This window comes from Pleuronectes platessa, chromosome 6 (genome assembly GCF_947347685.1).
Source record: "Pleuronectes platessa chromosome 6, fPlePla1.1, whole genome shotgun sequence".
NCBI classification, from domain to species: Eukaryota; Metazoa; Chordata; class Actinopteri; order Pleuronectiformes; family Pleuronectidae; genus Pleuronectes; species Pleuronectes platessa.
The window spans coordinates 15020742-15038153 of NC_070631.1; the positions used below are offsets into that span (position 1 = coordinate 15020742).

Sequence of the window (17412 nt, forward strand, 5' to 3'; positions counted from 1 at the left end):
GTGTTCACAATGTGTTCGTAAAAATGACCCTTTTCCTCTTCTTTCTTGTTGTATATATATATATGTGTGTGAGAGAGAGAGTGTGTGTGTGTGTGTGTGTGTGTGTGTGTGTGTGTGTGTGTGTGTGTGTGTGTGTGTATGTGTGTGTAATACTCTCATAATAACCACTATGTCTTTCACTTTCAAATGCTTATTTTGCACATCGTGTCTAAATGTGTATTTGTTCTCAATTATTCCTTGTATATATGTTTATTTCAATAAAGGTGATTTGGTGGATAGCTATTATATAAACACCTGTCTCAGGGGAAGCAGCTCTACACGACATGAAAGATGAGTGTGTGTACGTGTGTGTGTGTGTGTGAGTGTATGTGCGTGTGTGTGTACGTGTGTACCGAGCCAGTGCACCCTGGATGTTCTACGACGGTCCGTGAACGCGTCGGGCTGCACACCGTGAGCAGCGCTGATTGAGCAGCAGAGCGGCGGCGGTGACGACGGCCATCTTAGAGCTACCGCGGTAACAGACACTCATCTTCTGGATTTTATTATTCTGGCTCAGAGACGCGCTCCGCCTGACTGACGGGGGAAGAAGAAGAAGGAGAAGCAGAAGGCCGCCTCTTACTTCACCGCGGTTGAACTCCAGGTCGGGATGCGGTTCCAAGGGAATACACGATTTGCCTCCGCTGTCGGACTGGTCCTCGGACTATTATGTGCGCTGGAAGCAGCTAAAGGTAACTAAGCTGGGATTTGTGTCCCGTTGTGTGAGTGTGTGTCCGTACGTGTCAGACATGTCCTCTCGGGGCTGTCCGCGTATCTAGCGGTTCTCCGGGCGGTGGAGGAGGGAGGGAGAGGCGTTAGCCAGCCGGGCGGTGCGGTCCGGAGAGATGCGTGTTGCAGGAACCTGCTCGGGGATGGTCCGCTCCGCAGCCGCAGCGCAGGGATGGAGGCATCCCGCCGGCAGCAGCAAGTGCATCCCGCGATGCTGCGGCCGTGTGAACCTTTAAACCCCCCAGAACCACGTAGACCACTCTAAACACACATTCCATCTATGTCCTAAGATTCCATCCTAATAAAGGGGGCTACTTGGGAGATAACATCAAGGCCACGGAACGACCCCCTTCTGTCATCCGCATCCAGTCTATTTTTAGACCGCTCGTTTCTTGTGGCTTCTTATGTCTTAAGATTCATTCTTGTCACCTTCTACCTGGTCCATCAACATTTTTATTTTTAACTTACGCATGTTTGGAAATCAAACGATAATTATCTGAATTAATGGCGAGTGATGATGTGTTTATTTACCCCCCCATTTTAGATCCAGTGCCATCAGGGCTGGCAGGTTTGTTCTTCCATCACAAGGCCTAATGCTTTCTTTGGCATCGCTGCGGTCGCACCGGGATGGAGCTCGGTTGGCTACGCATTGCAGATCCTCTTCGCATGCTCCTGTTTTGTCGGTGGATTAAAAAATTCCATGTGGTGTGATTACACACTGAAGTAACAAAATAAATACAAGTCTTTAACTAGGTCCGGGCCCAATCATGATCACATACTATATTTAATTTTTATTCAAGAGATAGAAATGCATCTGTCCTCTTCATTTGCAATGTCACCCATGGACACACTGAGGAGGAACATGCCTTTTATCAGCAGCAGGGTGGTCCACCTCCCTCCTCATAGCAGCTCCCTGCACAAGACATGAAGCCATCCCTCACTGCATGAATTTACACATCCAAACTCCACCGACTCCCCAGTGTGATCTTCCTGTGTTTCAGGGTGTGTAAAGGTGCATATTAGTCACCGGCCATATCAGCATGTCTAGGCAGTTCCCAATGCCGGAGGCTTGTGTGTGTTGCTTTATTTTACATGTTACACCCAGTTTATGCCCCATGAACAGTATAAAGACCATGGAAGGGTTGTTGGTTCTATAAATGTCGGCGCAGGGGCTTTTAATACAGCCATATTTTTTCCCCGTTGCCATGTCAAGCAGCTGAGAATGCCCAGCACCATGAGTCTGCCATTACACCAGTAACTCCATTTCCTTTTTTATAAATCAAAAGGAAAAGGCCTCCAGCAGTTAGTCCTGGGAAGTGCGGAAATGTGTTTTATGTGTGTGTTTGCAAAGTTCACCTGCTGACTCTCCTGCTCTTATCAGCAAAGGGAGGCCTGTGAAATCACCATCTTGGCGAGGGCTTATCTTTTATTAACCAAAGGTCACTCGTGTATTTCATGAGCCACCTCTTGTCACCTGCAGGCCGGCTAATGCGTTTTGTTTGCTTGTTGTGGATTTCTTCCTGTAATAACAGCCACCTTTAAGCCAACAAAAGGACAAACACTCGGGTTTTCTATCCTTAGCGGTTCTGGTTCCCGAAGCCTCTAGTTTAGATCACTGCAAATGATTTGACGTCATCATCCAGGCGAAGCTACAACCAACCCTCAGGCAAACCTTGAAGGACCAGTGGGGGAAAAACACGTTTTGTTACACATCAAACTTCTTGCAGCCACCCTGTGATTCATTATACTACCAGCAAGGACATGCCAGTGTGAGGGTCACTAGGGCGAACACAGATGGTTTGTGGGAGGTCTATTAAACGTCAGCACATTTTAGGTGTGTGCTGTCCACTTCTGTTTTATGATTTTTAATATTCTTAATCGAAACTTCACATTACGGTGTTTGTCACTTGGTTTGAACTTCTCGTCCACGTGATCTGTGTCTTGTGCCTGTCCCTGTGTTGGAGGGTTAAATGTTCGGTCTGCTGAGGTGCATGAGCCAGACAAAAGAAAAGCTGGCGGATTGGAAGTTTCTTGGCTCATTCATCATCGAATTAAGTAATTGTAGTTGGACAAATTGGATGGCCAGCTTTGTGTGGTGCTGAGTTAACACATGCGCAGTCCTCACATGGCTAGGATAAAGTACATATTAAGGGTCAGGTGTTTCCCAGGCCTCCTCTCATCCTGCATTAGTTGGAGAAGCCTGCCATTGATTTACTTAAAATTTCATATAGGTTAATGCTAGTGTAATGTATTGAGGTCAATCAATTTATTTTTGAAGTCTAATTAATTGTCTGGATGCTCGTTCCTGATCACTTAATTATTCAGTTTATCCCATTGTAAAGGCTAATGAGTTAAGACATGCAGGGAAATATTGTACAAATGGTCTTTATTCATACAAAGATGCTCTATATCATATTTATTTTACTCCAAAAATGTATTCAATAATTATGAATTTGGCATCAGTACATTTGTCTGTTAAATCAGCTAATTCATACATTTTACAGTAAATTTCCACTAAAGTCTTCAAAGGCTTTTCTACCCTTACACATAGTCATCAAGACTGTCACTCTATAAACAACATTGACATCAGCATTCAAAGCCATTATAAATTTAAACCTTATGTGGGACTTATGAAACTCATCCAAAATTGCATATGTCATCCTGAGATGTAGTGGTAAACAGAAACTATGTGGATGCACACAGATGACAATGACTGCATTGTTTGAATCTCCCCTGCAGCTCTAGTTATGCTGTTGTATTCCAGCATCAGTTTACAGTCTTGTTTACACTGAGAAATAATAAATATTAACTGGGGGGTGGTTATTGACTGATAATGTGATGACATCTTTCACTCAGGTTTTTAACAGCTGGTTAAACAAATAGTAAAATGTCAGCTGTTGTCAGTGTGTCACTCGACGTGGTTTTGATTGATGGGACTGAATTTATTTGATGTTTAGAGATCTGCTCCACATATCAGTCCTTGGACGCAGATGTGACTACAAACACCTCTGTGAGCACACGTTCTTTGCTGAAGCAGCACAAGGCTAAATAAGTGCAACTTTAATCCTGATGGCTGATGGCAGCCATGAGTTTTAAAGAATAAGTAGATCCTTCATGGGGACTTTATGGATTTGTATCAGGGTGAATTTTAGGCCAGACTGACTGAGTTATGGCCATTGATTTTATTTTATTCTTGAGTACAAACTACAAGCAAAAGTCCTCAGTTTGTGCAGGATCAGAATTGCCCACAAGACATTGGCAGATATTGGAATGACAAATATCAGGTTAACTTTTTATCAGGCTCAGCCAAGTATGCATTCAAATTTAGATGAGCTGATGAAATGTGTAGGAGGAATGGATAAAATGGAGGTAAATTAGTCAACGTACAAATGAGACCATTACTTATAGTTTTGTTCCATGCAGGGAATCTGATAAGGGAATATACCTCTTAACCTCACGGTACGTTCTTGACGATCGTCAAAGTGTCTTGTAAATGGCAGCATGGTGGCGCTGTTCACAGTTAAACCTTATCACTTACACTTTGGGTGATGGACAAAGGTTGAACCAAATTTCACTTAAATATGTTTTTCATTTGTTGAGAGACACCGTGTGTCAAACTGCCTGGACTGAGGTAAAGAGGGGACCATGCATTCTTATTTAAGTGAGCTTAAAAATTGTTTTCTATTTCCGTGGACTAAGATAAGATCTATTACATTTACCCTTAGTTGCCCAAAATAACTGTTTGCTTGCCCTAGATGGAGGCCCTGTTCCTACAAGTTAACTGTTACATATTTGCAGTATTTATTCAGACATTCTGCAGAGGAACAAAAGGGCTTTTAGAGCTAGACTCTGGGGTCGGGATCTTGACTAAATACGTCACAATGTGTTCGCTGTTCACAGGATCGTGTCTCAAGCCCCTCAAGAATGTGTGTATGAGATAATCCTCAGAAAGCGCTAAGTTGTTGAAGTATTTTGATTTGGTAATTTGCCACTTGCTGGAAAGTCAGGCCATGAGAATTCTGGAACTGATTTGGGTCGGTGGTGACTTTCCTATCGGCGGCGCCTTCACTCGCTGAATGGAGTCAGTGAACTGTCAAGAATGGGTCATTCAGTTGTGAATATTAAGTTGTGCCAAATGACTGGGAATTTGTGTCAGCTAACAAGAAAGGAGTTTAAATTTGCATGAATCTGTAGTGTTGATCTTAACCTTAGAACATGTTGTTTAACCTTAGAACATAGGGTCACAGGTTCGGTTTTGTAGAATGATTCGAATAAGTTAAAATTTGTTTTTACTTTTATATCTGGTGTAGAAAATAGGCCACACAAATATATGAGAAATATCATTTTACTTGTCAGTCTTAATTGGAATGCCTCAACTCTGAAAGTGATTTGTGTTTATCTCATTATGTTATCTTTGGATTCAAAACTGTAAGAAAATGTACAGGTTGTAATTCCACCCATATCTGCTGCTTATGCGAGTGTGCTACCTCCTCCCTTGAGTCCCATTGCCTCCACCTGAAATATTGCAACTGGAGTTATTCACAATTGGGCGTGTTAACATTACGCTCCATGGGAAGCAGGTAACCAGAGAGCACATTACCTGCTTTAACTCAGCTACACCGTAGCGCCTGTTCAGAGCTGTTGCCGTCTCACTCTCACTTCTTCACTCTCACTGGCCCTTTTGTGTCGCTCACACAGAGAGGTGATTCAGTTGCATTCAAGGCCTCTGTGGCTCCCAACCCCCTCTTTAATGCAGGGCTACGGCCATCCAGGGTGTGTTCGGTCTCTGCGTGGAAGACAAACAAATGTTGTTGCCTGGCAGGGAAACTGAGAGACTCTCCTGTGTGAGCCGGGTGTTTGGGGAGTGAGGGGCCCTTGAGGTCTGGGCTTCATTTAAGAGACTTCAAGGCTTCCTCGAACAGTCCACAGTCTGTGATTGCGGTGGCTTGTGTCAACAAGCTCAGGAGCTTGTAAGGCAAGAAAAACAGAGAAGTGTGCCCACAGTTTCAGACTGTGAGCAGATTGTCCATTGATGGTTCTTGGTCCATGGAGTTAAGAGTCACCAGGATATATGAATCCAGTGCAAATCTGCATGCATTGCACACCTGCGCCTATTCAGCTACAGTGTCTGTGCCACTGCTGGATATTTCTGTCCGACTTCAGTAAAGCCGTTATCAGACATGACCTGCGGGTAAAGTCTGGAAAATTGGGTCTGGACTCTGGACTTAACCCGGACGTTGCCTTTCACACATGCACAATGCAGCAGGAGGATCTTTGCACGGACGTGTTCCAAATTATCCGCATTATTCAGGTGAGAGGTGGTGCAGCCGGCAAAGGCAGGAAGTTACGTATTAACTCCGCTGTGGAGAGCACACGATTTTCTTGAAGACACACAGACACCAGTGTCAGCTCTTATCTCCATAAACTCTCTTGACACATTTGCCAATGCTTTCTACGTGTCTGACACCGCTTCTTCACCAGGATATATTTGTTTTCCATTTGTTTTTTTCATTTTTGCATCTGTTGGTGTTGGAAACGTCATCCACATCATCTGAAAGCACACATGTCTGCCAGGAGAACCCTGCCTCTGGAAAATACAGATTTATTGGATTGTTAAATAAATCAGTCCTTATCTGGAATTGTCTGGTGCTCACATACTCTGCGGCAGTTTCTGAAAGTGTTATGTTTGGCTTCTTCCTCTGTATTTGATTTCCCAGTTTAAGCGGATCAAATGTTCAAATCTTCTTCCTGGGACCACCTCAAGCTCTGATTATCTTAGAGCACAGACACTCTCCTCCTCTGTTCAGTCTACTGCTGCAGCTGATGGGACACATATGAATATCAACCTGGCAACAGAGAGGCTTTATTTAGTCTCCAGCAATATTAAAACAGACCGCACACTCTGCTTGAGGACCACACTACCACTTATGTTGCCTGTGATTGGCATGTTTGGCTAATTTATTCATAATAATAGGTAATCAGTCTTTCAAACATTCAAAACAAATACCAACCAAACACTGGATATTTAATTAGCTTATTAAAGTGTAACTACATTCACTTGCTGCTTAGTATATCATTTATAATATGTCACATTCTTACATTTTACATGTCTTTAGTTGACATACAGTTTATCTCAGTTAACAGTTTGGTAGCTCATTAGTTTTTACTCAATGTTATCTGAAATCTCTGAGAAAAGAATTCAGTTACAGCTAAGTAACAGTTGGATGATTATTGTACTAGTTATGTTTTGCTCAGTGTTCAACCAGACTTATAATGGAGTGTAGTAGAGCTCCACATTTGCATGTAATCAAAGAAGATGAAGGCTTGCAGGTCAGAGTCAATGAAACAGCCGCTCACAACGTGTCTCAGGCACTGACACTTTGCTGCAACATTATCATTACACAACAAGCACTCAGAGATTCACAAGCATTATCAGGCTTTATATTATTTTGCAGACTGATCATCTGCTGCAGTGATGCTGCTGACATCTGGACAGCTGTGGTGGTTTTCTCTGCTTCTCCCAGGGTGACCAGTAGCCTGTGAACACTCCTCACATATTGGTGTGTAAGTGTTGGGGAGGCAGAATGATTATATTCCTCCCTCATGAAGTCGAAACATTACAGCAGTGGTATGGAGGGAGAGCGCATATACAGGTGTCCTATTGAGCCTCAGGATTACCACAGGCCATTGTAGCCCTTACATTCCTCGCAGGAAGCATTTCATCACGGTTAATAGGTCAAACTGTGTAGCTGAGGCTTCAATAAAAGAGCTAGGCAACCATAAAGAGGCTTTGTCTTTGTGTCCTGTTCTGCGGAAGTCATGAAAGAATCAGAGATGGCATCCCACTGTTCAATAGGTGCCTCCACATACAATGTGTGAATCCTCAAAGATGGCCTTGAAGTTTGATATTGTTGTTGTTGGACTGTTGAGCTGAGTAGAAGCTTATTGGGTCTTTATTATACAAGACCATTATTGTTTTGTGATTTATTTAGTTGAAAGGAAAGCTCAAAAGTTGCAGTGGTGATTACCATTAACAACAAAGGGCTTCTCATCACAGACGGCTAATCTTGTTGCTGAAAATGGTGCATCGTCCTCTGCACCTTACAGATCAGGAAAGTGCCTGTGATTCATTTAAGGGGGGATAGCTGCTAGCTTTTTGGTCTCACTGTAATATTGCAGTGTTATTGATCCAATAATGGTCTTTCTTGACTGTTGCATTGAGGCCTGAAACTCCAGTTATCGATCATGACTCCAAGCAGGACTGCAGCTAACAGTACTTTTCATCATTGTTTTCTGTCAGTTTGTAAAATGTCTTAAACGGTGAAAAATGCCTGTTATATTTCCTGAGAACCCCAGTTGTTTTGTCAACAGTTAGAGTTAACTGTCATGTCTGAAAAAGAAAAAACAACAACTGTTTGGTACCTTTTAAAACAATGACTACACAATATGATAAATGCACATTCATACTTGTGTATTCGGTAAATCTAACTTAATTGTATTTTCAGGTTTAATGTGCAAAATATACAGCTCAGTATCATGGTTCCATCATCCTGATGCAAATCTGGATCACTTCAGAATCATTAAAGCCCTATTATCAATCTCCAATAAATGCATATGTTTCCCCTCTAATCCCTGGAAACAAGCAAGGTGCCTATGCAACAACAACAGCAAAACACCAGGAACATCTGGTTCAAAGAGTGCACAGTTCGGGTGGCAGAGACAGAGCTGATCAGGGATGTTTGCTTGACTTGGCATAGCACAGCCTGGCTCACACATCAACACCGAGTACTTTATCTATGTCCACTGGTGTCAGAAGACGGCTGTGTTTTAGCTCTCCTCCCTCTTTAAAACTGCTCCTGTCCCCCTGAGTTCTCCTCATCAGCATCATTTGCACATATCCCTAAGTGGATTAGCCAGTCATCATTAGTCATGTCACAGATCAGGGTTTAAATTGGTTGGTATGTGATACAACATATAGGAGGGTTTATTTTTGTGGCAACTGCTGCAATACAAACACTTTGTTATGTGTTTTATAAACTTTTTTTATGGATAGATGAAAATGTTTTACTTTGGCAGAGGATGACACTGCAGGGGTAATATCTATTATTTATCAAGAAAGCAATATCAGCCCATTTATATATGCGTATTTATATCCTAACTCATCTAATATTTATATTGTAATGATTTCTTTTGCTACAAATACAATTGAGGGTCACTTAGTCCATGTTTGTCCTCAAACTTACCTTACAATGTTTGGATGCATGTGGAATGATGATCTACATGTTTTTGTAATTGACTCCTTAGCTTTGTTATTTATTTATTTTTTACCATTTTTGTCCTCATCTATTCACTTTCTCTAATCTGTCTGCACTTAAGCAAAAAACAAGGACACATTAAATTATATTAATGAGCAACCATCCTTTCTGTTTTTTACCTAATGGTAGCTTGCAAAGACAGATGGACTTATTGTTCTCTCGTCTTTTTCTTTCTTGTTTTCAGACTTGTATTCATTCAAGGTAATGTGCACTCAGTGGGTGCTGTAAAAGATGGAGATTCTCAGTTGAAAATGGCCTCTTTTTGCTTTGCTAGGAACATTTATTGTTGCGATCTCCTTAAAATTAGATTGTTTATCAGGATTCAGGACGAAGATTTATTTCTGTTGCTCCACATGGGATTAAGCAGCATGTGCCAGATGTCAATCTGGCCTTAAATGTTACCAGATAACTCTAAGAACATAATGATAATTTACATTTGATACAACACAAGCACATGCGTTTCTCAAGTCTTTACTGCTGTAGGTCATGGGTCTAATGATCAGTTTAATGTTGATCATTATTCATTAGAAAGAGTTGCATTTTATTCTTGAATTACCGTCTTTGATCTGAGTGATGGGCTGAGTCTGCAGGTTATAATTAGGACAGTAGTGAGTTTGCATTGCATTAGGAGAAGTGGTTTATAATTTGGTTTGATTAAGAAAATGTCAGTTTTCCATATGAAACACTCTCAGAGCTGCAGCAGTAGCAGGCCCCCTCTCAGACTGCTTCACTTCAAAGCCTGTCTCCTAATCTCATTCCATCCTAAATCCTAAAGCTGCCTCTCCTGAAGACAACAAACTCGTGCCTCCATTACAGTGCAAAGTCTTCCCTTTATAATCGTATGTAACAAAATCACCCAGTTTCCGTGAATCACATCTCTGTTGCGCTGTGTCAGATTTTCTCTGCCAAGCAAGTCACAGCCCTACAAACGTTCTTCCTATTCACTGCAGGCTTGATGGGAGATGATGAAGCTGTCTTGTCAGAATGGCCTTGTCGGCAATTTCACACATCGTATGTGAGAATTTCACGCTTAAGATAAAATGGAGCTTAAGATTTTATTTCATGGGAGGTGTGTGTGAGAGTGAAAGGAGCTGTGATTTTAATGGTGATGCACAGCAGAAGTGACGTTTGCAGTTGGGCATCGTTTGTTTCCCTATACCTTCATTTAAGTGGGATCACATTCTGTGTGCTCTACAATTTGTAGGGCTGGGTGATAGGTCACATTATTTATTTTAAGTTGAAAAGCCAATTTTGGCTCCAATGTGAAGTTTGTGGTTTTAAACTCTCTTTTTGATCAGAGAATGACAAATACTCGATCAATTATGTGATTAAACTCCTCTCTATAGAATTATATTGCTTTATATTGGACTTAAGTTATATTACTTTACAAGTTAGTTTTACCAGTGGCAGCTGGTCTTAAGTTTGTGTGCTTGTTTACTGTGGATTCAATTAATTAAAATTAAGTAAAACTCTTTCACATTTATTTTGAGGCCAATTCGAAATGGTCTAGATGGAGATGCTAGATTACGGGAAACAACATTAAACTCGATCAACCAGAGAAGACCCAGGACATCTCTGTTCATTCAGCTGTTTTTATAGTTCACGATTAGACTCAAATGTTTGGCATCAACCTCCAGGAGCCTTCAATTTGTTGCTTGATGTTGCACCATTCAGTATTGATCCTGGTTCAGTGCACATCTAACGATTGATGGACCTGTATTAAAGCCACTGTGACTCTGTGGAAGATAAAGCAGATTATTGTAGTAGTCTGGCCTGGCAATCTGTCTGAAGACTTCCACTTCACTTCAAACGACTTATTGGGCTTGATCAATTCCAAATCACCGGCAAACATAGCACTTAAGCACTGCATGAGCAGGACAAGATTAACCTGAGATTTAAAGTGATAGGAAATCCTTATGCAGCTCAGCCTTAAAACACAGCTTGAGTCTATATAATATTTTATTGTTGTCCCTCACCTCATTATCTGTCTTCTATCATGTCAAATTGATAATAAACTATTGTTTATTCAGTCATTTAACATAAAAATACTCTTTACTTTTTGCCTTGACGAGTTTTGAAAGCATGTCTACTAAAGCCTTTAAGATACCATTGAAAAAAAAAAAATCTCACTGAATAAAATGATAGTAGGTTGGGTAATCCCTATTCATGGTGATGCCCACGTCAAACCAATCCTGTGCAAGTAGCTTGTAATTAATTTTCATTGATCGTGTAATCACTGGGAATTACACAAAATTATGTAATGACACAACGCGACTCATTAGCTTCGCTGAAATTGGATTTGGCAGATTGACATTTAATGCCTTGTGAAAACCTTGCCATCTTTAATTTACGCTTTTGTAGGTTTCCTTTGAAACCTGGCTACTGTTTGAAGCTCAGAATATAACTCGGGTACAGATTATGTTATTCCACACCAGACATTTTATTAGGCAGATAATGAATGTGGGATGTTTAGGCTTCTTTAAACCATGAAAGAACTGTGGATTTAATCTCAGTATACAAAGCATATTTCAGTTTGGACTTAATTGTGAAATGCTGATGTGAAGCTTAATTATTAAATGGTGGGTACATAACTTTATTTTAAGACTTTGAAATACACATACTTGCAGTTCACACATTAACCCACAGGCACATGTGCCAACAACATTTCTGTTTTGGCAACCTCGGCAGATACTTGAATTTCACCTGCGTTTTGCAACACAGACACAGTAATTAAACCACTGACTAGGACTGGAGGCTGGAGGATGTGCCACAGAAGCTGAACATTCATCCCGACTCAAGCCATCCGTCGCTGCTCTGACTGGCTTTTAGTCTTTTAATGTTAACCCTGTGGACCTCATTGAAAAATACCACGTTTTTCACGACCTGAGGTCACTTAATTTGTGCTGTGATAACCTCTTGACAGCTCATATGCAGCACTGGGATGTTCCTCTATGAATCCAAAAGAAATATCTCGTATATATACAGGCAGTTTGTGATGCCTTATGAATGATTTTAGATTAATTATGACGTAACTTTGGGCCACGTGCTAATTAAAGTGTGGTCAATGGCATCTTGCTGTTGATTGAAGGCCAACATGACTTAGCTTAAATTCAAGATTGGGCCGCATTGAATTCATTATGATTTTGACAACTTCCAGATTTACTGCAATCATATTTGGATAAAAAAAAAATATCTTTCTTCTGATATAACATTTTAAAGCCATGGATCAATAAGTGTGATCAGACAGTAAAAAAGTTGCAATTCTTGTTAATAGGTCTTGCACAAAAATTGCAGCCCTCATACATTTTGGGTGATACTTTGCCTGAACTAAACCTATCATTCTGAAAACCAGGGATGAGTTATATAAATGCGCTTCACATACTTAGATTTTGCATGTGTAGTCCTCAGGAAAGGTGCCTATAGTTTGGTTAGCTCTGCCAGAGTTGCTGTCCCCCACAGCGTTCTGTCAGCCAGAGTTAGCATCACCTCTGCAGATCAGTAGTACAGGAATGTTATCCTCCTCTCACTCTGGAGTGAGCACATATTGGCTGTAAGAGGGCTGCATATCCCCTGCGTCAGTACTGTTCTCTAATTCAGCCCAAATATGTCACTCACTGCAGCTTTTTCTGCAGCCGCCAGTTAGGACAATTTGCTGTCAGTAGCTTTAATGCTTCCCAGGTTGAGTAGCTCACTGAGCTGTAAACGGCACAGCTAAAGCTCCACGAAGCCACCCTGAAAGTACAAGGCTCTGTTCAGACCTGGTAGGTCTGTGAACATTCAAGATGTATGGTTTTATTCAAGATCTGATCACCCACTTCGAGGTGGCCTGTGACGCATATGTTTAGCTGACGTCATGTGAACCACCACAGTTACACAATGAAAGGGTAATTATTTTTAAACATCTGTGTTTTCGTACATATTGATTTTCTTTTTTTACTATTTCAAATAGTTATATCTCAAGACTCACGCTCTAAAATAGACTTGCATCACTTTGTGAACAAAGATAATATCGATGTTTGTTTGCATATAGAGCGAGGAAGTGAGATCTAATCACAAGCTGACTCATGTCGCGTGTAACTCTCTAACTTAAAAGTATCGCCTCGTGGTCAGATCACCTGAAATGCTTGTTAATGTCAAATTGTTCTTGGGCCCCTGATGGCTGTGCCACTAGTGTGTGAATGGGATGTGATGGCGTACCAGTATATATATATATTTATGCTGTATAAATGGGTGTATATGCAGCTTGCATTATAAAGAGCTTTGAGTGGTCATTAAGACTGGTAAAGCATTACATAAATCTAGTACATTTACTATTAACGGTGCAGAAAAAAAGATGGAAATTGCACATTTGTGCCATTGAGAGAGAAACAAGACCTCAGGACAGAAATAAGCAGAGACTTTTCTTCTTTATAGTAAACACAAATGTTTCTCTTTCTGTCTCTAACAGTCAATAAGCACAAACCATGGATTGAGACGACGTACCATGGGATCGTAACGGAAAACGATGAGAAAGTGCTACTGGACCCCCCTCTAATTGCACTGGACAAGGATGCTCCTCTACGCTATGCAGGTGAGAGAGGAGATGTAATGCTGCTGCTGTTGTTCCTCATACCTCAGCTTCAATTAACCTAAAATGACTTCTTATTTCACACTCAATAAAGGAGAAAGCCAACTTAAATGACTCTGAACCATGAAAGCTTTGAGATCATGTTACATGTACTGGAGGGAGAATTTATGATGTGATTTACTTTTCCAATTCAGTCTCATTGTTGTATGGGTTTTTAACACAAATTGACTTTTGATTTATTAAACTAATCATCCTTGAAAATGAAATAAAGCTTTATTTAACATGGAAGTAGAACCATCGTAATGCCTTATATAACTAATTTTTCTGGGATCTAGGTTATAATTTAGATTATATGTGCATTTATATTAAATTAAGACTGTCTCAGTAGTGCATTAGATAACACCTTTGCTCAAATTGAATAATTATTAAATGCACTTCTGGTAGCAGACTTATGTGACTCAATTGCTTTCTGCAAATTGAATTATTATGACATGGCTGTCATACTGACGCACAGCTGGTTTCCATAACCACCAGATTTTCCCTTTTGATATTCAGATCAAAATACCCTTTCATGTCTTTTCCTCCTCCCAGTGGTGGGGCACAATTAGTGTGCTTTATGTGCAGAGGCAGCGTTAGCTTTGGGGCTTTTTAATCACATCAGGATTGACTTTAGCCAGAACTCAAAGCACCACAGCAGTGGAAATGATTTCCCACCATTTCAAATCACATGAGTTGTGTTATCTTGTGTCTGCTATTCTCCCTGGAATCTGTGCTCTCACCCCACTAGATATTACCATTTTATCTTGCATAACCTCTCCTGATTCTGCAAGTGAGGCGTTAGCATCCACGTGTCAGGTCAGAGGAGATGCCAAATGTAATATCTTTCACAAAGTTGTGGGAAATGTGACAGCTCACAGTAGCCGATCAGCCTGGCAGCACTCAGCCTTTAAGGTGGACAGCATCAATAAGAGGCCCATCATTTCTGAGGGACAAGGAATTTAATAAATTCCCATTCTCTGCATGTTTGTCTCCTTTCACAGTAAATTAGCATTGAATGCAGAGCCCTGTTGTCCCTCTTCATTCAGTGGAGGGGCTCCCTTGTTGATGAGCAGGACTTTTGCGAATGGACTGTGTGTCCCTGTGAACATGCTCTCTGGAGACAGAGCGAGCAATCTGTCCTCACGTGGCAGCAGGGGTGACTAGCGCTGCCGTGCCAGGCTCTTTCTAGTTGGCCCATCTGTGCCACAAACAGGGTTCACTGTAAAGCCGACCCATAGGCCATGCAAAAGTCCAATCACAGGCTCTTAAGTCAGATCAGCGTGAATAGGTGAGCCTTCAATGAGAGAGGAGCCCCTGTAGCGGTTTGTACTTTGTGTTTTATGGCCAACCAATGAGACTGTGTTTCTGTGTGTTGTAAGTATGTGTAGTACGTGAGATCAGTTGATTGAACCTTAAATAAAGTTTTGTTTAGCTAAAACCAAAACACACTAATGGAGGAAAAATAATAGACAAGCTGAGAGAAACATTTTTTTTCCTGCAGCACATGTCCTACAAATGGGTTAATTAGACAACACTGAATATACAGCATTTGGATCCATTAGCCTGTAAAAAGAAATCATATTAAACGTCACTGTATTTATTATTTATTTATAAGCACCAACAGCTAAATGACCGGTGCATGTCAAGACTAAAATCAATACATAACAGTCTCTATGATGGCTGACCTGATCTGAGATGAGAGGCCTGTGTGACCAGGAACAAGCTGAGGAATTCCTAAAGCCTTATTGTGAGCTGGTCATTAGAGCTCGCTAGAGAACATGAAGGCCCACGACTCCCCCACAGCGTGACTGGCCCCGGACAGCAGCCCCTAATGTGAAAACCATTTTGTTTAGTAGGTGAAAACAAAATGACACCTTCCATCACACTGGAGGCCCTGACAGGCCATAAACACACAGCCAAGCAGAAAAAATAATTCTTCATTCATTTGAATGGGGGGAAAGGTCTCAAAGTGTTGGATCCTTTTGGATGCAGGACTCAATTAATTTGAAAACTGATGAACTAGTTTCCACAAATGTAATTGTGATGTTTTGTAAACCGCAAAGACTCATCCATCTTTTCTTACATGTTTTAATCCATACTTTCTTTCAACTGGCAGCATATTCTTTGCTGGTGAAGGGTTTTGTGAGCTTATAGAGTGTCTTTCCTTCCTGTCCTCCTTGTGTTTTCTCTGAGCTTCCAACTCTTCTTCTAACTGATCTGGATTTATCTTCTCTCCCTTCCTTGTAGAGAGTTTTGAGGTGACCCTCACTGATGAAGGTGATCTTGGGCTCTTTCTTCTGCCTTGTGCTTAGTTGTTACTATTAACCCACTAATGCAAAAAAAACAATGAAAACAAAAAGCATCCACACATTTACACAGCAACTCCCGCCATGCTCCGTAATCTCCCCATTTGGTTTTCTTGATTTTGTTTTTTTCTCACCCTGAATATGTTGACGTTCCAACATCTGGATGAAAAGTGTGATGTGGGGCTGACTCTACTTAGAAATATCTGTGCATGAGACATCCATTGCAGTTTGCAGACCCTAACAGTTTTTCAGCTGTCACCAGGAAACGGAGCGCTGTTTAAAACCGGAGTTTTCAGTCACTCTGCTGTCATTCTATCAATACAATCCAAATTTAAGACGGTTAAATAAAAAAAGTAAGACAATGATTTCATACCTATGAAGTCTCTTGGCAATTGGAGCAGAAATTCACAATGGATTTGATATTTAAAGAGAAGAAATGTTCTGAAAGTGAACGTCTCAAAGGCACTGATCATGTTCGTCTTGCCTCTATGTGACAAATCAGGTCTGAGCAGCTACAGTGACTCCTGTGGATTTTACTCGCATTCAAATCTTCAAATGAAAGCTGCTGGGATTGTTAACTAATGCAAACTCTCTCTGCTGCAAAGTTTCTGTTGTTGCATCTTTGCCTCAGTGGATCTCTTTGAGTTAAATCTTCACCACTAATCTTTACCATTAGCATGGCTGCAGTTGTCATTTGATGTGGATGTCAAGCAAGTTGATATTTCTAACCCCAGTTCTCATCCAGTACTTTTCTGTTTGAATACTGTTACCGGTTCAGTTCTCTATGATTTTATTTGAATTCATTTTTCAAGTAGTTTCGGTTGAGAGGCAAAATTACACAGGAAGACTTTTTTCAATTACGAAAAAATAAATATTATAATGGAGGAGTTATCTGAGATTTTTTTTCTTTCACAGACCTTTTGGGGTTTGATGGCTGAATTGATGCTGGATCCCGTTTACACAATGTTCTCTATTGTAAAGAGTTAACATTTTGCTTTAATCTTCCTTTTATTTATGGTAATTTATTCCTGATTAGATCGTTTGTAATTTGTATTCATAACAGAGATAAATGACCTTCTAATATTGTTCTTGATGTACTTACTTTTTTACTTGGTTTCATGAATTTTTAGTACCTCAAGTATTCCTGTGAAATGCCTGTCCACATCTTTTCAGTTTCTGCCTGCATGACCGGATGCGATGTTTTTAAGTGGCTTGGAAAAGACACTTGTGTACTGATACTAGATATCCCACACCCTCTCCCAACCTCCCTCCCCCAAAACTACTCACCCATATGACTGCTTTTGGGCTTCCTCCACAGACACCACCCATCCCAATCTACAAATCCCTGGCTCCCAAAAAACTGTGGCTGATCTTTTTCTTTTCTTTTTTTTGCGTGAATTTATGGTTTCTTTGCTTGAAC

At 40.9% G+C, this 17412-nt stretch overlaps 1 protein-coding gene across 1 annotated transcript in view; it reads left to right on the plus strand.

Annotated features, from left to right (window-relative positions):
* Positions 1–437: 437 nt before the first annotated feature.
* Positions 438–17412, plus strand: part of clstn1 (calsyntenin 1) — a 30963-nt gene continuing 13988 nt past the window's right edge. Inside the window, exons 1-2 of the mRNA XM_053424063.1 lie at positions 438–728; positions 13528–13650. Coding sequence (XP_053280038.1) covers positions 647–728; positions 13528–13650 — 205 coding nt within the window. The 5' untranslated portion in view covers positions 438–646. The remainder of the gene's footprint in view (positions 729–13527; positions 13651–17412) is intronic.